The sequence below is a fragment of the Bactrocera dorsalis genome, chromosome 5 (genome assembly GCF_023373825.1).
Source record: "Bactrocera dorsalis isolate Fly_Bdor chromosome 5, ASM2337382v1, whole genome shotgun sequence".
NCBI lineage: Eukaryota > Metazoa > Arthropoda > Insecta > Diptera > Tephritidae > Bactrocera > Bactrocera dorsalis.
Genome location: NC_064307.1, coordinates 43,350,558 through 43,371,022, shown reverse-complemented (window position 1 = coordinate 43,371,022; position 20,465 = coordinate 43,350,558). Strand labels below are relative to the sequence as shown.

The 20,465-nt window shown below is 34.5% G+C and overlaps 6 protein-coding genes across 8 annotated transcripts; 3 read left to right on the top strand and 3 right to left on the bottom strand.

The window, feature by feature from the left end:
• Positions 1 to 2,372: 2,372 nt before the first annotated feature.
• On the top strand, positions 2,373 to 7,947 carry LOC105229076 (uncharacterized). The gene is made up of 3 exons (XM_011209149.4): positions 2,373 to 2,681; positions 5,392 to 5,600; positions 7,233 to 7,947. Exons 1-3 carry the CDS (start codon positions 2,494 to 2,496, stop codon positions 7,403 to 7,405), a joined length of 570 nt encoding a protein of 189 aa, XP_011207451.2. The 5' UTR covers positions 2,373 to 2,493; the 3' UTR covers positions 7,406 to 7,947.
• LOC105229077 (protein suppressor of underreplication) lies at positions 7,422 to 14,152 on the bottom strand. The gene is made up of 4 exons (XM_011209151.4): positions 13,273 to 14,152; positions 11,949 to 12,148; positions 11,698 to 11,876; positions 7,422 to 11,118 (listed from the first exon to the last, which is right to left on the bottom strand). The coding sequence occupies exons 1-4, from the start codon at positions 13,601 to 13,603 to the stop codon at positions 8,052 to 8,054; spliced, it is 3,777 nt and encodes a 1,258-aa protein (XP_011207453.2). The 5' UTR covers positions 13,604 to 14,152; the 3' UTR covers positions 7,422 to 8,051.
• LOC105229073 (zinc finger protein 883) lies at positions 14,131 to 16,183 on the top strand. Its single transcript, XM_011209146.4, has 2 exons — positions 14,131 to 14,382; positions 14,446 to 16,183. Exons 1-2 carry the CDS (start codon positions 14,282 to 14,284, stop codon positions 16,067 to 16,069), a joined length of 1,725 nt encoding a protein of 574 aa, XP_011207448.2. The 5' UTR covers positions 14,131 to 14,281; the 3' UTR covers positions 16,070 to 16,183.
• On the bottom strand, positions 16,094 to 18,897 carry LOC105229075 (2-aminoadipate transaminase). Of its 3 annotated transcripts, none has more exons than XM_011209147.4 (7): positions 18,720 to 18,897; positions 18,114 to 18,339; positions 17,930 to 18,054; positions 17,713 to 17,867; positions 17,017 to 17,163; positions 16,705 to 16,939; positions 16,094 to 16,639 (listed from the first exon to the last, which is right to left on the bottom strand). In XM_011209147.4, the coding sequence occupies exons 1-7, from the start codon at positions 18,860 to 18,862 to the stop codon at positions 16,213 to 16,215; spliced, it is 1,458 nt and encodes a 485-aa protein (XP_011207449.3). In that variant the 5' UTR covers positions 18,863 to 18,897; the 3' UTR covers positions 16,094 to 16,212. The 3 variants fall into 3 exon arrangements, with proteins under 3 accessions (XP_011207449.3, XP_049314663.1, XP_011207450.2); XM_049458706.1 differs by having other exon boundaries at positions 18,688 to 18,825; XM_011209148.4 differs by lacking the exon at positions 18,720 to 18,897 and adding an exon at positions 18,402 to 18,516.
• A 259-nt stretch (positions 18,898 to 19,156) lies between these two features.
• Positions 19,157 to 19,916, top strand: LOC105229071 (biogenesis of lysosome-related organelles complex 1 subunit 2). The gene is made up of 2 exons (XM_011209144.4): positions 19,157 to 19,642; positions 19,702 to 19,916. The coding sequence occupies exons 1-2, from the start codon at positions 19,301 to 19,303 to the stop codon at positions 19,840 to 19,842; spliced, it is 483 nt and encodes a 160-aa protein (XP_011207446.1). The 5' UTR covers positions 19,157 to 19,300; the 3' UTR covers positions 19,843 to 19,916.
• On the bottom strand, positions 19,631 to 20,393 carry LOC105229072 (immediate early response 3-interacting protein 1). The gene is made up of 3 exons (XM_011209145.3): positions 20,178 to 20,393; positions 20,021 to 20,122; positions 19,631 to 19,964 (listed from the first exon to the last, which is right to left on the bottom strand). The coding sequence occupies exons 1-3, from the start codon at positions 20,263 to 20,265 to the stop codon at positions 19,909 to 19,911; spliced, it is 246 nt and encodes an 81-aa protein (XP_011207447.1). The 5' UTR covers positions 20,266 to 20,393; the 3' UTR covers positions 19,631 to 19,908.
• Between the last annotated feature and the right edge of the window lie 72 nt (positions 20,394 to 20,465).

The window sequence follows — 20,465 nt, the reverse complement described above, 5'->3', positions numbered from 1 at the left end:
ACCGGTGGATAAACGTCTAGCCACCATCCTCATCAAGGTGAAGTGTTTCAACATATTGCTGACTTGCGCCCACGCCCCGGCGGAAGAGAAGGACAATGTGACCAAAGATGCTCTTCGGATCGAAACACCATCAACCAGATCAGACACATTTGCAGACAGAAAAAGAGAGAGGCCGTAATGCTTGAATATGAAAAGCTTGACAAGCTGGCCGACAAGGGTAATGCTCGGAAATTCTACGAAAAAAGGCGTTCCCAGAGCATACTAATATCGGTATTCTGCTTGTCATGATTGTCTCAATGCCTCATTTTGGTATTCTGACAGATACAGTATACTACTATACTATACTGTATCTGCAGAATATTAAAATGAGACTCCTGACTAACAGAGTCACTAAATTACGATTTTGACAATTAGAGACATGAGACAATCGTTACAAGCAGAATCCCGATATAAAGTTATGGAGGGAACACATTTCTTCAGCCTGTTGAATGGCAGTGAAAGCATAACGCCAGAAGAAGGCGAACCCGATTTCCCAATCGATGACGATGGAGCAGACGTCCGTCGATTTCAAAGCTGCCTTTGATAGCATGAAAAAGAGCTGCATTTATGCCGCGATGTCTGAATTTGGTATCCCCGCAAAACTAATACGGCTGTGTCAGCTGACGTTGAACAACACCAAAAGCTCCGCCAGGATCGGGAAGGACCTCTGCGAGCCGTTCGATACCAAACGAGGTTTCAGACAAGGCTCTCAGACTATCTTTCGTGTCACTTCTTCATCCTTCTTCTGGAAAAAATAATTCGACCTGCAGATCTGAATAGAGCAGATACATTCTTCTTTAAGAATGTACAGCTGCTGGCGTATGCCGATGATATTGATATTGATCGCGCCGTTAGTTTTGCTTTCTCCAGAATGGATAAGGCAGTGAAGCAAATGGGTCTGGTGGCGAATAAGGGCAAGACGAAGTATCTCCTGTCATCAAAAACCAGTCGTCGCACTCGCGATTCACCCACGTCACTGATGACAGTCATAACTTCAAAGTTGTAGATAATTTCGTCTGTCTTGGAACCAGCATCAACACCAACAACAACGTCAGCCTCGAAATCCAACGCAGGATATATCTTGCCAACAGGTGCTACTGCGGACTAAGTAAGCAATTGAGAAGTGAAGACCTCTCTCGACGAACAAAAACAAAACTCTATAAGTCATTCATTATTCCCGTCTTGCTATATGGTGCAGAGGCATGGACGATGACAGCAACGCTTGAAATCTCCAATTGGCGCCACCTTGCTAAAAGAACGAACGACTAGTGCGCTGTTGTTAACTCGGCTATAAACGCGTAAGCGGTTTCTATGCCAGTAAAGAAGAAGAAATTATATCCACATAGTGGTCGTATGCACCCATTTTCACACCATATGTCAGGACTAAGCAAGTATAAAAACCTATTAAGTCATGCCTACTTTAAAAAAAAAAAGTTTAACACCAAAAATCTTCCCTCCATATGTCATCGTGAGTCAAAAGCTATTTGCAATACCAGCCTCATCAGAGCGTCAGGGAACATAAGTATGTACGAAGTTTCATCGAGGTATCTCAATTTATACCACAAAGACTAGAAAGATGCTGGTTTTGCAGAGATTTTGTGAGAGAGAAAAAATATTGAACCCAAATAAAGAGAGCGTATTTATTTCCCATTTCAGCCGATAAGCTCTTTAATGTACCTTCGTATGTGCAAAGTTTGCGAATATACATATTTGTAATTATTTTCCAAAGCATTTTCGCGCCACTCTATCAATATTGAGTTGCCTGCTCTCCGTGTCACGTGTCATACGATCCGCTCTGCAGCAGTCAAACGGAAGTTTGCGCCTGTTCGTTTTCTCTCAATATATTTTGAGTTTCACTAGGTCAGAGCCGACAACCGGACGGGGATGTTCGCAGTTTAACACTCGTATATGTATGCATATATGCAAGTTTTAAAGCAATAGCATTGGAATTTGTTTAGGCAAAATTTTGCAGAAATTCACCACACTTCCCTTGGGAGCAACGATCAGGTATACCTATATATGTATGGTGTATATAAATATGTATGTATGTATGTACATTAATTTATGTCTGTATACAAAATACTGAAATGTAAACACATATACATATGTACATATAGGTATACTTTTATGGTCAAATGTAAGTCTCAATATAATCGGATATGTAGGTATACTATACATTTTCCTACGCATACATACACACCGCACACGTATCACCCACGACAGAGTCCAGCAAGGGCACACATGTGGATAGTTTCTCATTGCGCTTATCCCAGTTTCCATGCGATATACATACATATGTACATATGCTGTGTGATATATGCCCGACAGTTTGAAAGTGTTGTTCGAAGAGTACACTCGTCAATTTGTTGCATCGACGAAAAGCGGACGCGGCGTTTTTATGTGATTTTGTTTCATTCGAGTTGTGCATTGACGATAAATAGTTAAAATATAAAAATGTATTTCGGACGAAGGAATACAAAAAGCTTGGTCATCGGCAGCGCAGTGCTATTGGTGTTGTATGTTTTGTGCGCGAATCGGCCGAGGAAATTCGAAATTGATACGATGATCTATAATGTTAAGCCGGTGGAGGTGTGGGAATATATGTCAGATTTCAGCAAAATACGCACGTTGAACCCGTCAGTGTAAGTACAAAGAGCAGACAAATTATTGTTTACATATTTTTACATTATATATGTACATACATACTTATTTCGATCAGTAAGATGCCATCATAGATGAGCTAAGAGTGCTTCTAGGAAATCATACGCATAGAAACAATTTTTGTTGTCAAAACAAAAACACATTCCATAGATATACAGAGTGATACAGTTTATAAAATATATATAGATAAATACATACATACATATGTATACGTGCACTGATAAATCAAAATAACAAATGTTAACCATATGTTGAAACCGGCATAAATTTGCAATTGCAATTACGGCAAAATTCAAAAATAAAAAACAATGCAGGTAGCTTTCGAACTCTATATAGTTCGAATATAAGTTTATACATATGTATGTACATTTTTGCAGAGTTGTTTTATAGTAATATTAACTGTAAATGTACTCAATCAAAATTACTATTTGAACTCGTCTTGAATAAAAAATAATAATTTTTCGAAATTATAATTTGAGCCAAAATTTCTCAACAAACGTATACTATATAAAATCATATATGTATATAAAATTATATATAATAAGAGTAGAAAATAAATTTAAAGTAATTTTTGATTTCATAATGTTCGAATTTTTCGAAATTGGTATTCTGTTGTAGCATTTTTGTCGAAATTTCCTGGAAATTGCATGTTTAACGAGGTAAACTCAAAATACAAAAATTTAAAGGTAGCTTTTGTTTCCGTAATGTTCGAATTTTTCGAAATTATTACTCCACTGTAACAATTTTGCCGGAGTTTCCCTTAAATCGCATGTTTACAAAGATAAACCTAAAATAAAAAAACATGAAGGTGGCTTTGTTTCCGTTATTTTCGAATTTCTCTAAATCGATATTAAATTTAATTACCGGCAAAAATTTGAGAAAAATACACACTTAAAGTAAATAACTGAAAATCAAACGAGTTTGATAGGTAGTTTTTGATTTCCTAATATTCGATTTTTTCGAAATCCATATAAAATTTTAGCAATTTCAACAAAACCTAGCAGAAAATAAATATTTCTTATAAAGGTAGTTTTTTTCACAATGTTCGAATTTCTCCTTAGTATTTAGCAATTTCGACAAAACTTCCCTCAGAGCGCATGCATAAAATTTAATAATAATTCAAAACCAAATAAATTTTAAAAGTGGATTCGGATATCACAATGTTCGAATTTTTGAAACTCACTTGAAATTTTTGCATTTTTTATAATAATTCAAACCCATACAAATATTACAGGTGGTTTTAGATTTTACAATGTTCGAATTTTTCGAAATTAACTTAAAATTTTTATCATTTTCGACAAAACTTACCAGAGAACGCATGCATAACATATGATAATTTAACAAATATTGAAAGTAGTTTTGAATTTTACAATTTTCGAATTTCTCGAAAACTACATACATATATAAAATTTATCAATTTGGACAAAACTCCGCTGAAAATGCATGCTTAAAGAACTCTAACATCAAAGTAATATTGAATGTAGTGGTTGATTATATAATGTTCGAATTATTCGAAACGCATGTTCACTTTAGCGAATTGTCAGAATTCTGAAAATTCATAATGCAAATTAACACATAAACATAAACATCTCCACGCGACAAAATACCATATATAGTACTTTACCTGTTGCAACTATACATATCTTTTTCCAAAACCTTTTACCTTCGATATTAAATGTTGTACTTTTGTTCACTTGTTTTCAAACAAGCAGTTTGCAGTCCCTATTGTTTATAGATGATATTATGGTATACCTCTCCGCAGCCTACCTATGCTGTCTAAGATCGATTTTACCTTTCCTTGTGCTGTGCGATACAAACAATTTCTGACTTGTTTTGAAAATTTACAATGACTTGGTACTTTTTGTTCTGAATATTTTACTTCTTTCTGCACGTTTGACTTATTTACCCACTATTAGTTAAAGAACTACCTATCCGATTTCGATAACTTTCAATTCAAGAACTTGAAACCTGGTGATTTGGCATACAAATGCATTGAGCATATGTTTTTTGAAGTGGAATATCGAAGTTCCCAGAAGAACTAAGTGTTACAAACATAAAATATATTTATTATTTTTTGTTGTCGTAGCATTAGAAAAATGTCTATAAAAATTTTTTGAGAGTGCTGAAGCTTAGATAATGTTGGTTGCATAAAAATTCGGGTTCGTAGACCCGACTGTCATGGAAACTAGTATATTTACTGCATTCGACTGAACTTTAAACCGGAAATGCATGGATTTATATCCGGTCTCAAAGGTATTCTTCAAAGCTGTTTGTTTTTATAACAACAACAAAAACAGCAAAAGTGGTGATATTTTCTTCCCTCTAACATTCAGCTTAAATGAAGTCGTATGTATGTATATGTATATGTAAATTCATTTGATAAAGTTATTGGTACATATGTATGTAGATCTACAAACATATCAACATGGAATTGTATGTATGTATGTATAATTAGTAACCTTATACTTTTTATACGCCGACAGGCGATCGCAACTTAATTCACATTCATCATTTACATTTTTGCTCTTACATTCACTGATATATGTATGCACATATTTGAAATCATTGTTTCATGTGTACCATATACATATATACATACCGTTACTTTTGATAAGTATTCATGTAAGCATTTGTATCTAAAATAATATTTTAATATTTTCTAAAGAAATGGTATATTTCCTTCTATTTTAGTTTAAGCTTCAAAATTATCGGCGATAGTGGACACGCTCATGATTGGCGTTATACCGTTGAATACTATGAGCGTACATCGCATTGGCCGCATTTTTTTAGTAAAGCGACAGCAGATTATATTGTTAAGAAGACTATGCCGGGAGAGAAAGACCCAACGTATACGATTGAGTCAAGGCATACAACATGCTTCTTCAAAGGCATCTATTGTGGTATGTTCGAAGAACTATTAAATTTAAATGTATATATGTGCGTGCGTGTGTTTTTATTGTATATACATATTTCCAAATTTAAAAATGTCAGTTGAATATCAGTTTCATTCTTTCTAGTTTTATTTTAAAATTTCAAGACAAAAACGTTTCATTTAAATTTAAGCTGAAAACGCATTTTTCAAAACAATAAACAAACATCAAAGTAATATTGAAGTTAGAATTTTTCGAAATTCTCCTTAAATTTAGCAATTCCGAGAAAACTTCTCTCAGAACGCATTGCATAAAGTATAAAATTCAAATCCAAACATATTTTGAAGTTTGTTTTTAATTTCACAATGTTCGAATTTTTCGGTTTTTTTTCCAAATTACCCTTAATTTTTAGCAATTTCGAGAAAATTTCTCTCAGAATGCATGTTTAAAGTAGATATTTCAAACCCAATAAAATTTTGGAGGTTGTTTTTGATTACACAATCTTCGATTTTTTTTAAATTCAAATTAAATTTTAACAATTTCGGCAAAATTCCAAATAAAAAACTTCGAATAATAAATTTCGAAGACAATTTTTTATTTCACAAAGTTCACATTTTTCGAAATTTGTATTCCGTTGTAATAATTTCGCTATTACTCTCCTAAAATTGCATGTTTAAAAATAGCAACGCAAAAAAAAAAAATAAATAACATAGTTGGTGTTCGAAATTTATATTAATATTAGCGATTTCGACGAAACTTTGCTGAAAAAGCATGCATAAAGAAATATTGAAATTAGTTTTTGAATACGCGATGTTCGAATTTTTCGAAATCCATACTAAATTTAAGCAATTTCGAAAAAACTCCTCTGAAAATACATGCGTAAAGTAAGCAATTTCGAGTAGCCAATAAGTAGAAGAGAATTTCATTCGAATTCGTCAAATTTTCTGTTTCGTCATAACAATACCGCCGTATTTTATTACAACTGGCATGTCTAAAAAGAGCAACTCAATATATAAAAAATTAAGATATTTGATAATGTTCGAATTTCTCGAAATTCACATTAAAGTTAGCGATATCGACAAAACTTTTTCGAATTTTTCGAAATACATACTAAATTTTAGCAATTTCGACAAAACTGTTCTGAAAATACATGCTTAACGTAAGCAAGTTCGAGTAACAAATTAATAGAACATAATTTCAATTCGAAGTCGTCGAAATATCTGTTCCGTTGCAACAATTTTGACGGATTTTATTTGGGCTGGCATGTATAAAAAAGAGCAACTCAATATTTAAAAAAATTAAGGTATTTAAGAATGTTCGAATTTTTCGAAATTTCATGTTTACAAAAAGCAACTCAGAATCCACAAATAAAAGATATTAAATAATGTTCGAATTTTTCGAAATTCATATAAAATTTAACGGTATCGACAAAACTTCATTCAAAGCGCATGTTTAAGAAAATATTGAAGGCAGTTTTGTTGTCTTTGTAACAATTTAGTATTAGAATAAAATATGTTAAACTACTCGTACATTTCAAAAGCTACTAATATCGCTACGTCAAATCGATTATGAATTAATTTAAGTAAACGTTACGCATTTTTAACTAACATTCCATATACTATTTTTATATACTACTTACATATGTATTTGTTTATCTCACAGTGATATCCACAAGCGAATTTAAGTGTCGTGCTAAGGGCCGTGACACCTACTGCGAGGAAGACATAGTATATCAGTGCCCGCCATTCTTGGGCATCATCTGCCGTCGTGAGTTGGAAAATCAGCGCAAAACAGTTATGGAAAATTTAACTGCGATCTTCAGTAATTCAGGATAATATTCATACCAACGCATTTCAATTCATTTATGTACTTCATTTATTTCAATCAATTTAATTATTTCTTCTCTTTTTTTTGGCCTAATGTTTTAATTTTTTAACATTGATGTTATTTTACACTGTCGTGTGTAAATATATATGTATGTGTTTGTATAATATTATTTAACACTAGAACAAAACTAATGTAAACGTATTTAGTTTTTTTCTTTTTGTATATGTAAATATGTATGTAAAATTTCCAATTGCTTTCATATGTAATAGAATACGAGGGATACATTCATTGGCGTTCAATGGCCGATGCGATAAAGTTGTACTCAGCAGTTTTATGTGTGGGGTACAGACATTTCGCATAGCTTACACTAAAAATGTCTATACTTTGAACTAATTCTTGTGTTGTTTTTTGTGCGTACGTACAATATTTAATTAGTTTACTAAATATGTAAGTAATTTAAAAAACAACTGTGTATGTGTAATTGTGTTAAAATTGAATACAGATACATTAAAACTGTCTAAAATATACTGTCTATAATTCTATAATTAAATACATGCATTTTTAATTTAATTAATGTGCATACATACATATGTACATGCATATTGTCGCGTCTAACGTCCTCATCATCATTATCATCAACATGGTCAATTTCATTCAATTCCTGAAGGATAACTCTAGGCAACGCCGCTTAAGACGCTTAGCCATTGTGTTTCTGTTGGGGTCATTCTGTGTTGCATTCGCTTGGAGATCATTGAGCGCGCCATTTTTCTGAAACCACTTGGTCAGTTTGGTTGATTGTGTTGATTTATTTTTCGGCGATCGGCGCGTCACTGTGCCGGACAGTGGCGTTTGTGTGCGCTTGCTTGGCGTACGCTCATCCATGGTGGCTTCCGTTGGTGTTAGTTGCGTTGTACCGATTAGATAGTTCGTGATCTTATTGTGTTGTGTTGGCTGTAGGCCGCGTGCGGTTGTCTGTACTGGCGATATTTCACCATTTGAATTGATGCGCATCACACTGCCGAAAGCATCATTATTCGTTATTTCGAAAATCTCTTCGTCCACCAGAGCACCGCTAATCACCTGATTTGTAGCAGTGTCATTATTTTGGGTTTGTTTACTTTTCTCGTGCTGCTGTTGTGTGGCGGAGACTGCATTTGGCAGTGTTGGCATTACCGGTTGGCTACCCCTGGTCGCTCGTTTCACCAATTTGCTGTCTGGTGCTTTCTTTGTTGATTTCTGTGTGTTTGTTGTTTTTGTTTTAGGTTGCGTTTGCGTTTGCGTTTGCGCTTGAGCAGTCGACGCAGCAACTGTGGCCTCCGCAGCGGGCGTATCAAACATTTTCTCGAGTATATTTAAACATGAGCGTCCACGACTTAACATTTGCTTTGATTTCTTGCCACCAGCAGTGTGCGCATTTTGTTGTTGTATTTGTTTCACTTCCGAACCGAATATTTTGAAGCCTTGAAAAGTTTCTACGCCATCGTGTCGATCGCATGCCGTTTGTTGTGTGCAAGTTAAACCAAGTTCAGTGCTCGCACTGAACAAGTCCGGTGACTTGCGTTGCATTCGTTGTTTGGCTAATAGTTCGCCGAAAGTGGGCGTTGTGGGCAATGGACTGGTATTGGTAATATCCGTTGCTGGACGCTTGAGCGCCGTTTTCTGTTTCAGCGCACGTGTTCGCCGGCTCTGTGCAGAGTGCTGAGACGAAAGTGAGCCCTCATCCGTTGAACTGGATAGGACAACAATCGATTGATTTTTATGCGGCGCGTCTGTGCATGGCACAAATACTACTTCGGAATCGTTTATGCTAATAGGTGTGGGTAAAAGGTTTTTTGGTTCAGAATTACGTATGTTGCGCACCGGTGTTGGTGGTCGCAAAAAGCCGTCATCTGAGTGCGTATCGGCAATTATTTTTTGACCACATTGCATGTCTTCTGTGTTGCCGGAGCATGGCAGTATGGCCGAATCGGTGGTATCAATAATTTTATTATTTGTTTGCCTCTTTTTACTCTTACCCTGCGCGGTTTTCCCGCTTGCATTACTATTATTCTCAGTTGCTATTTTTTCCTTCTCGTTTTTCTTGCGTTTGCTTGTTGTTTCTGCTTCAACCGATGAGCTTTCATCTTCTTGCTGAGCCTTAGTTCCAGCCTTGGCACAATCTTCTAGTCTAGCTCGTTTTCTTTTCGGTTTTCTATTATCATCTAGTATCAGTGGCGATTTCATGTATTTACTTCTTCCGGCGTCCGTGGATCGCGTTTGGCGTTGCATACTTCTGGTATTTCGCACGGTTGGTGTCGTTGGCACATCTACGCGTGTGTTATTTTTTGATTTCGGTTTGACATTTTGTTTTACGACAACATCTTTTGGTGAATCTTTCGGTGAATTTTTTGCAGATTTATTTTCATTGACCTTATCACTTTCCGGTGCCTTTTTTGTAGTATTTCTAGACTCGACTATAGCTGGAGTAACTTTTTCAGTTGTCACAGCCTCCTTGTCTTTTCGAACATCAGTTTTGTCGCCTCTTGTCTGCCTTAAACGTCTAGGGGTCTCTATTAATTCACTAACATTCTGCTTGGGTTTTACTTCTTTTTCCTTCGACACAGCGGTTTTTTCATCGAGTGTTTGGTCTTTTCCTCTTACTGACTTATCAGTATTCAGCTTAGCTTGATTTAATTTGCTAGGGCTAGTACGCTCCACCGCTTTATCAGTTGTTTTTAGTGTTTCTTCATTTTTATGTGACTGATCCAAATTCTTTTGCTTCGCTGTAGTGGCAAGTTTCGTTTTATCAGTGGATATTATTTTATTTGCGGTTTGTTTTACATATTTTTCCGGTTGTTTCAAAGTTCTGCGTTTAGTTGTGGTAATTGTATCTGTATTATTAGCTTTAACCTGTGACGTTTGACTTTCCGTAACAACATTTTGCTTCATTACGTTTTTATTTCTCATTTGACGTTTTGCAACTGTTGCATTTTTATTGCTATCATTCACCTTGGTGGCTTTCTCTTCAACGCGGGTGTTCAAACCTTCATTTTGATTGTCATTTTTATCTGCTGGTTTTCCATTTGTCTTTTTTTCCAAAACCTTTTTGGAAGCTTGTAATTTTGTCTTTTTTCGGTTGAGTTGGCTTTTAGTCAATTCTTTGCCACTGTCGATTTCTTCTGTGTCTTTTATTACAATTGTCTTTATGTTGTTGCTTTTCTGCACAGGCGATCGAGAATTCGATCGAGTTTCAGTCGTTTTTTTTGCAGTGTTCGGTTTAGCTCTGCTAACACTACTCACATATTCCTCCGAACATTTCTCAGTTGATAAGTCAACAAATTCATAAATGTCGGGAGCTGCTGATTTATTTTGAGGGGGCAAACTGATTTCTTGGTTTGTTATGTCGACAACTGCTTCGGCGTCATCGCTATTGCATGAGTCAGAGTCGATTAAAAGCGGTGACATACTAAGCGCATCGTCCGAAGCCTCATTATTTGCCATTACCAACGCTTCAGCCTTTTGTCCATCTATAATGTGCGTTATTTCCCGATCTAGCGCTAATGCTTGATTGAACAGTTCTTCAGTCGGCGTTTCAGAATTCGCATTTAAATTGTTGACATTATCATTCGATTTTTGTGAGCTATTGGAACGCCACAAATCCAAATTTATCTTATATCGTTCTGCATCCACAAGCGGCAGCTCGTCTTCATACTGATGTCGATAACGCCGTAACCGGAAATCTCTTTGAATGTAAATACAAAAATTTATTAATTGTCAATTTCACTTTGCATATACACTTTTTTAGATTCAAATTGGAAAAAACCGTAACTTCGACTGCACCGAAGTTAGTAGAACACCATTCACAATAAAAAAGCTCCATACAAAAACTTAATTTTATCGGTTTTGTTATGTATAGATGAAAGAAATTTATTCGGATATTATAACGGTCCATGGCCAATAAGTTATGGTAAGTTTTGAAAAGATATTTTGTCAAATAAAAACACTTTCGCAGACATACAAGGAGTTGATTTTGATAGTTCAGTTTGTACGGCAGCTACACTTTATAATGATCCGATATCGGCATTTCCAATAAGAGCAGCTAACGTGTGCGAACTTTCAAGGCGATATCTCAAAAACTAAGGGACTAGCTTACGTATATTCACGCAGACGGACATAACTGATCATTTTAAGATAAATTTTTATAGGATCTCCAACGTTACCTTTGGGCGTTGAAAACTTCGTGACAGACTTAATATACTCTGTCAGAGTATAATGAGAGAATAATAAGTTTGTATCATAAAATTATTTACTAGATTCTTACTTGCAAAAATCACTTATCATTTCACGTTTTAAGAAATATTGTTCCAAATCTGCAATTTTATTAAGTACATCCTTCGAGTCGGGCAATTTGTATTTCGCCTCAAAAACTTTAAACTGTTCATACTGATGCTCCAAACGCCCACCCAGACGCAGCGAGTTATGTAACAATTTTAAATCAGACTGAAATTGAATAATTAAACACAATTAATACTCAATAAACATATTATCTGCACAATAATTTATGATACCTACCGTTACATCGTTACTAGATATTATTAAGTTGACTTTATGTTCATAGTTACTCAAGAGCATAGACATGCAGAAGTTATTACTCATCATTTGGCCTCGATTATCGATAATAATATAATCATAATTACATTTGTTTCCATCAATTGTTGAACGCAGAGTAGCCCATTTCGCTATGACTACATTTGGCGGTGATTCCAAGATGCCTGTATGGAGAGAGCAGATAAGTACAAATATATTATATCAGAAATAATACTGTGGATTGCACTGCGATCTATTGTCTATTGTGCCCTCCAAAGGGTGACAGGGTATGTATGTATATATGTATATTTGTTTAAAAACGTATTTTTGAGATGACGATTACATACTTTACTCTATTTTTATACTCTGAGCAGCGTATATACACAAAGAGTATGTTACACACAAAAGGAAACGTCGGAGACCAAATGGAATCTTTGACGGGAAATTTTCATAAAATTTAGCACCGGATATTGTTTAAGACAACGGTGCACACTACGAAGAAATCGGATCACTACATTATAAACATACATAGCTGCCGTAGGAACTGGTCGTTCCAAATTACCGTGCCCACGAACGGCGGCATCGTAACAGACCCGGACCCGGTCAACTCGGTATCATGCCTCGAAACCAATTTTTGTATTGGAAAATTTGAATTTTTGAAGAAGGATATCATAGCTTCATTAAATAGTTGACTATTTTTCTTGTTGATTTTATTAAAATCCTAAACTTTTCATTTAATTTTAATGGTTTTTAACTATCAATATACATTAACGAAGTATTAAAGCAATGATAACGTTGATATGATATTCGCTAATTTATTCCGTTCACAAGACAGTCGGACCTGAGCCGAATACATATCCATCCACAGACGGTTACAAATGCAGAAAACTATTAAGATACTTTACCGGTGATGTTTTAGAAGATTTTATCGAAAATATGAGTTGGTATATTTTGCAATAACTTAAAATTTGTTTATATGTATCATATCATGCTTATCAATTTTAATTTTGCCTTTATATGTGCTTCTTTAATTTTGATTTCAACTATTTTAACTCTGTGAACAGATTTTACAGAATATATAGAAATTCGAGCAAATAGAAGTGCATGTGGATATAAATATGTATTAGTAACTGATAAGAGTGCATGCGTACCGACATATGTACATATAGTATGTAAATATACATATGCACGATGCAACGAGAATAACGAGGTCAATGCTAAGCGGGAGCTATGTGGGCATTTTCATTTATATACTTCACCAAAGTATTTATAAATGTTAATTAAAATATTTTTAGAACATTAAACTCACCCGTATTCGAACCCAAAACTCCAACGGTTAGATTTGTAAGTACATCGAAGTGAAATTGCCAACTAGCCACAAGTTCATCATCATTTTGAACAACAATAAGACATGTTTTATTTTTGGCTATTGCACCTAAATACACAGCAGTTGACACACATTTGCCCAAGCCACTCTCATCGTTCAATATACAAAAATCTCGATTAGCTAAATGTTTATGTAAAAAACGAATCGTCTCTAATTGGAAGTCCTTAAGATATTGTCGTACGTGGCCTGGTATTTGAACTTTTTCCGATAACTCCAATGGCTCAGGCGCACATGTGGCCATAAAATGATACATTTCTATATTACAAACCCCCGCCGCGATTCACTTGTCTTTCTCTGTTGTTGCGTATGCCCCCTATATATGGATATTAGTCTCCGATTGTGTTGATGTAATGCAATGATATGTATAGAGCAACCAATACGTAAAATAGTTTGATGTAAAAGAATATTACAAACATAGAGAATGGCCCAATAACTAGCGTATTTGGCGTATCGAAATATTCCTGAGTTATTCTCGCGCTTGTAAAATATTGCATGTGTATAAATTTTACTATTTAATATCTGAAAGAACACTGAAACGCTTGATTATGTTCTAGCTAAAGCTATTGGCTTTATTGGGTCAGCGTGACAGGGTCACTGAACTTTAACGTCGTCATGGAAATATAAAAAGTTCTAATAATTTATAACAATATTTTGATATTTTTCGTATTTTTAATCTGCACTTTATTTAGACACACACAAATTTTCGAGCACGGTTTTGTTTTGGAAAACGAAAAAGCACGCAAAGCACCAAAATATGATGAGAAAAGCAACTCGATGGCGGGGCTGTGGAATTGTCATTCTGACAGCTAAATTCACTTATTAAAAAAGCGCGCCAAATTAGTGTGGCCATACTTCCTCAAGAAATAAGTATCACGAATGCAGTAGATGGTAGAAATAAATATTTAGCAGCTGTAGTTTGTTTACATCAACGATGGCGGAGCTACATACAGATAAAATTTTAATGGAAATATACAAGGAGCGAAAAACATTTGTAAATTTTTTTGACAGCATTATTGGTTTCCTGATTCGCAAGTAAGTTTTCTTGAGTATTACAAATTGTCATAATCTTTATTCAAAATTAAATTCGTTTATTAGTACTAGTTTTGGCTTAATACCAATTCCGGACAGGACACGCTTACAAGAATATATATTCAAAACATTCTCGGCTTATGATCCTGTAATAGAAACAAATCCGAGTGTAGAAAATGTGGCTACAGAGGGCTTAACAGTGGTGAGAGACGAAAGGAATGAAGATGTTGTCCCAAAAACAAATTTCAAAAGTGGTATCGTTTCCGACAATTTATATCGTAAAGGAAATAATTCTTTCAATAACTCGGAAGAATCCGATAGCACACAGTTTAACATTTCCAGGCCTGAAGAGCAATGTTCCGAACAACATACCAAGAAGTTTCGCACAATTCTTCCAAAAACGGAGAAAGAAGTTGACACTAACACTTCGGCAAGTATTCAAATACTTAATTCTGCGAAATTAAAAAACCGTTCCAAGCGTGTGTATAATTGCGGAGAATGCTCGGACAAATTTACTGCGTTTCGTCAGCTAAAAGCGCACGAAAATCTCCATATAAACCAAACTGATTTAGGAATAAGCATTTGTAAATACTGTTGTAGCTTATATGCTAATGCAGAGACTTTGGAGAAGCATATTAATGAATCTCATATGGATGGCCGATATGTTTGTGTACCATGTGCAAAATTATACAAAAGTCGTGGGCTATTGCTAAAGCACGTACTTTCCAATGTGCACACTGCCAGTGCATTATTATATTACTGTAGCCTATGTCCCCGTTCCGAAAAAGTGCCTACAGAATTTGTCTCACGAGCTTCCTTACAACAACACTATCAAGAAACACATTTGCTCATGCCAGTGAATCAGGATGAAGATGATGTGAAAATTGAAATGAATGAGGAATTTCTTGATGAATTTCTCTTGAGCAATGTCAATGAGAATTCATTTAATTTTTCCGAATGTTGGGATGCTTTAGACCTAAATTTGCCAGATATGTTACATTTAACGAATACGGATGAAAAATGTACTGATACTAAGGATAGTACGGTTTTAAATTCTCAATTGTGTTTTAAATGTCCAAAATGTTTTGAAGGGTTCTTAAATCAGAAAACTCTGTTACAACATATTGCCCACAAACATGAACTGCCGGTATTAATATGCAATAAATGTGACGCTAGCTTCAAGGATTATACACAACTGATCCATCATAAGAGTATACACCATGTTCAAAGCGGTATTGAACGAACCGTAACGGGAAAATTGCTGAAATGTGAAATATGTGATAAAATATTTCGTAGCAATGCAGCATTAAACTATCACGTAAAAACTCATTTACGCATCTTTTTAGATGCTCCACACGAATGTCCATATTGTAGAAAAACTTTTTACACTGATACTAATTTGAAACAACACATACGTGTAGTACATTCGCAAATAAAACGACACACCTGTGAACTCTGTGATAAGCCATTCGCGACACTCGATCATTTGAAGAAACATGTGCTGAGTCAACATCAAAACGAACGTAAGCATATTTGTCACATTTGTGCGAAATCCTTTACACAACTGTGTCATCTGAAACAGCATCTGGCCATCCACACCACTGGGAAGACGCATCAATGTTTGAAGTGCGAAGAGAAGTTTTGGCGGAAGATCGACGTTCAGCGCCACATGCTAAAAAAGCACACATAACTAAAATAATGACTTACAAGATAATCTTAATTTCATTTATTTTTTTATTTGGCAAAGCATTTCTAAAAAACTCTCTAATATATGATTGGATTGTGATATATACATATGTACATATGTATATAAAATTAAATTGCTGTTTTTTTTCATTTTTTGGGTTCTTCCAAAAAACGTTTGACCACTGCACAGAAGCGTGTGACACCGTCAACTAATTTATCCTTCTTGTGAAATGAAATAGATAAACGCAAACAATTATTTGCTACCATAGGTTTGTAAGCAAAACGAGAACCGATAATAAAAAATATTTTCTCATCTTGCAAGCATGTTTGTAAAAGTTTCCCAGCATCTGTATTCGTTGGTAGAGAAATCCAAATGAAATATCCTCCCGAAGGTTTAATCCATTTGCAACTGACAGGCAAATTTTTTTCAAGTATTTCACAAGCTGCCAACATGCGTTCTTTATAAGCACGCTTCACAATGGCAATATGTTCTTGCGCCAATTTTAATTCAAAAAGACTGACTAATATGCCTGATGTATAATTATTAAAGCAGCCTCCACTATTCAAGATACCACTGCAATAATGGAATTCAATCATGTTTAAGAAATATATTAATTTTGAAAAATTTCGTTTACTTACGAATTTTCTAAAATTGGTTTTAATCGGGCAGGTACCTCCAACCAACCTACTCGAACGCCTGGTCCAATTAGTTTTGCGAAGCTTCCATTTGAAATTATATTCCCTGGGCCATTATCGTAGGCAAATAAGCGCTTCGTTGGCTTCGAACTTGTGTAATTTAGGATATTATAAACGTCGTCACATAGTATTAAGAAGTCATATTGTCTAGCTAAATTCGCAAGCTCTTGGCAAACAGCTATTATTTTATTTGGAACGAGAAAGCGAAAGTGTTAAATTTACCTTTAAAGTAGTATTCTATATTTTGGTTAATACCTTCAGAAAAAAGTATACCAGTTGGATTGTGATAAGTTGGAATGGTGTAGTACATTGCCCAGAATGTTTTAGATTTTGATTGAAACCGTTTTTCCTGTACTATTTTTTCAAGTTCTTTCACATCAACTCCATCGTCATTAAGTTTTACTGAAATAAAAAATAATATGGTACTTTTTTTGTTTTATAAGATAAAACAATAAAAAACGTTAATTTCGGCTGCACCGAAACAATAATATTCTTCGGATTTCTTGCAAGAACTTGATTTTGATAGCTCAGTTTGTATGGCAGCAATACGCTATAGTGGTCCGATGTGAACAAGTTTTTCATGCCAAATTTTGTGATGATAACTTGTTAAATAAAGTTTTCCATATACATATGTAAAAATTTAATTTTGATCGATCAGTTCGTATAACATGTATGTATATGTTTGTAGTTCGATATCGGCGATTCCGACTTTGCTTATGGGAAGAAAAGGACCTGTGCAAAATTGCTGATTCATATCTCAAAAGCTGAGGAATTGGCTGTCGTATATACCAACAGACGGACAGATAGATGGACCTCGATCGCAGCTAACTTCGTGGCAAACTTAATATATCCTGTTCATAATATAAAAAGAATGAGTGATATATCGACTTAATTATATAAAAAGCCTAAATATACATATGTATGTACATATTTGGAGATATTTTTACATACACGGTACGATGGTAAGAGTTGTGAATTGTTTCATAGTATCCAATGCAATCATATAAGTAACTTCGTCAACAAAAATTACACCATTTAAATCAAGCAGAGTTGATAAGACAAAATGTAGTCCTTGAGATGCACCAGTTGTTATAATAAGATCCTCACTTTGTAGAAATTGTGTTAAATAATATTATATCTTGAGATATTCAAACACACACATACATACCTTTTTACGGGATCATCAACATATAGAGAACTGAAGTATTCTGCGATAGCATTTCGTATTTCTACTGATCCACTAGTGGGCCCGTATTGGAAAAGATAAGATAAATTGCTTTGTTTTTCATGTTTCTAAATTGCAAAAGAATTAACTGTTATTAAATATAACTCTAATATAGCAGTTAACTTACTAGTCTATGCTTTGTAGCTGCTTCAAAAATATCACAGCAGTTCTGCAATAAATCTGGACCTGGAGCACCTACGCCCAAATTAAGGACGTTTTCGTCATAAACATTCCAGTCGCTACCATCAAACAAATGTTTTAGCTTGCGATCGACATTGACAAGCGCCATTTCACCTCTAATTACATCAAATGAAGGAGAATCACTGACTATTACTTTTGGTGTTTGCGTTTTGCTAAAAGTGATATAATGAGATATGATAATTATGCATGGTTTGATAATATTTAAGTACCCTACTTTAAGTCCCACTTATTTAAATGATAGAGATTCTATATACAAATGTAAGTATATATGTATACTTCTTTCATTCTTGGTTTTTAAATTTTCGTATGTGTGCATGTTCGGCTCCTAACAGGAGTATTACATTTATAAATAAAACACAAAGTAAGCCCAGCCATTGGTACTTATCAGTTTGAACCATGAACCTCTACAGTGGTTTGAACTAAAAGAGATCTATAGTAGTGTTCATTAGAGTACATCCTCTGTCGTTAATAGATGTTATTATAAATACATGCGTACATACATATGTATATACTTGTCGTTTAACAATCTTACTTTATCGCGCATAGCGGATTAGTTGCTTGATTATATGAATGTTTCCCAAGCCCAGTGGCAAAATATTTTGCTGACTTTATATTTCTATTTTTAACGTTTAGTCTTAACCGAAGAAGAGTTGTGCACAAAAATCTAGAGCACATACTATATAATTAAAAAACCCCTTTGATTTAAATATAGCTCTTGCAATCATGCACCATTTTTTTAAGACAATAATTGATTGCATTAAATATTGCGCTTTAAGAAGTTTAAATAAATCGTATCCTATTTACTTCAAATATAGAATAAAGGATAGATCTTTTTTCAGTGTCTTGATCTATAAATCTGATGAAATTCTGAATATGAAAGAAGTGGTACGTAAATTGTCGGTCGAAATTGTTTTTCATCTCTCCAAATAAAGTTGGTACAAAGTGGCATCGCTCATAAAGTTATAACAGCTGTATTTTGTTTACGAATACCTATTTGTCAATGATAAGAATTAATTTGTTGTTTTTGGAAAATTAGTTGTTCTTATAAAAGTACATTAAAAGTGTAATTTACTATATTATAAATAACCGGGTGTAATTAATAAAATTTGTTCAATGGAAAACAAAGCGGAATATTTTGCAGAGCCATCAGAGCCTCAAACCTTACAAGATCATAATGCATTACTTGATTCGCCTATACGTGGTCCCACTTTGTCCACAAGTACTTCAAGTTTCGAAGCTTTGGATCCTCATGATCCTAATTTGAGCAAATTAGCCACGAAAATGTTTCGCAAGACGGAGGACTATATTAGTAATGAACTAAATGCTCCACTTGAAGACTACAAGCTTTTGGAGGAAATGAATAAAGCCACTGTGGCTAAATACTCAGATATGCAACAAATTGCTGAAAACCTGAGCGTATCAACAAATGAACTAAGCATAAAATTCCAACAATTGGTATTATAGTTTTTATTGTTTCATTGCTAAATGCGTTACAAAATTGTTTATTGCTATAGGTTCCATTAATGAAGCAAATCGACGAAATATCTGACACCGTCGACAAGTTGGAAGCTGCTGCATATAAATTGGATGCTTACAGCATAGCACTTGAAAACAGAGTAAAGTCAGTACTTCAACGAAGGGTTACTATGAATTGAAATATCAGTTTATATACTATTATTATTTAGATTAGTTAAACTATATGCAAAATAAAAGTCGCTTTATTATCCAAGTATCAGCTTTATTAATATCGCAAGCACATTAAGGAATATAAGTGGTACTAAAAAGAAAATATAAATTGGTACATGTAACAATCTATGTTATCGTCACACTTACTCTTTGCGACAGTGCGAATGGACCTAACCAAATTTAAGATTTGAGCTTTCGCTGTGGGCTGTCCGAATTCCTGCATATTAGAGCCTTGTGCACCCCAACCAACTACAAAAAAACTTTATCAATATTAGCATGTTTATCTACCTTATCTTTTACTCACACTTGGCCAAAAAGCGTTCCTCGTGTAATACACATACTGCATTTAGGCATAGTAAAGAGGCCTCCACAAGTGTCCATAAGGTAAACATTTTGATAATCAAATATTTTTAGAAAACGATGACGACGATCTACAAAAATCCACAATATTCCGGCTCTCAAATTCTTCCAAAAATTAGGCTACCTGATCTTTCAATTATCTTGTCATTCAGTTAAAAAATTTTCTCCATTTGCGTCTAATATATGACATATTATAGATGCGTGGCAGCATCGTTGTGTGGACCATATTTTA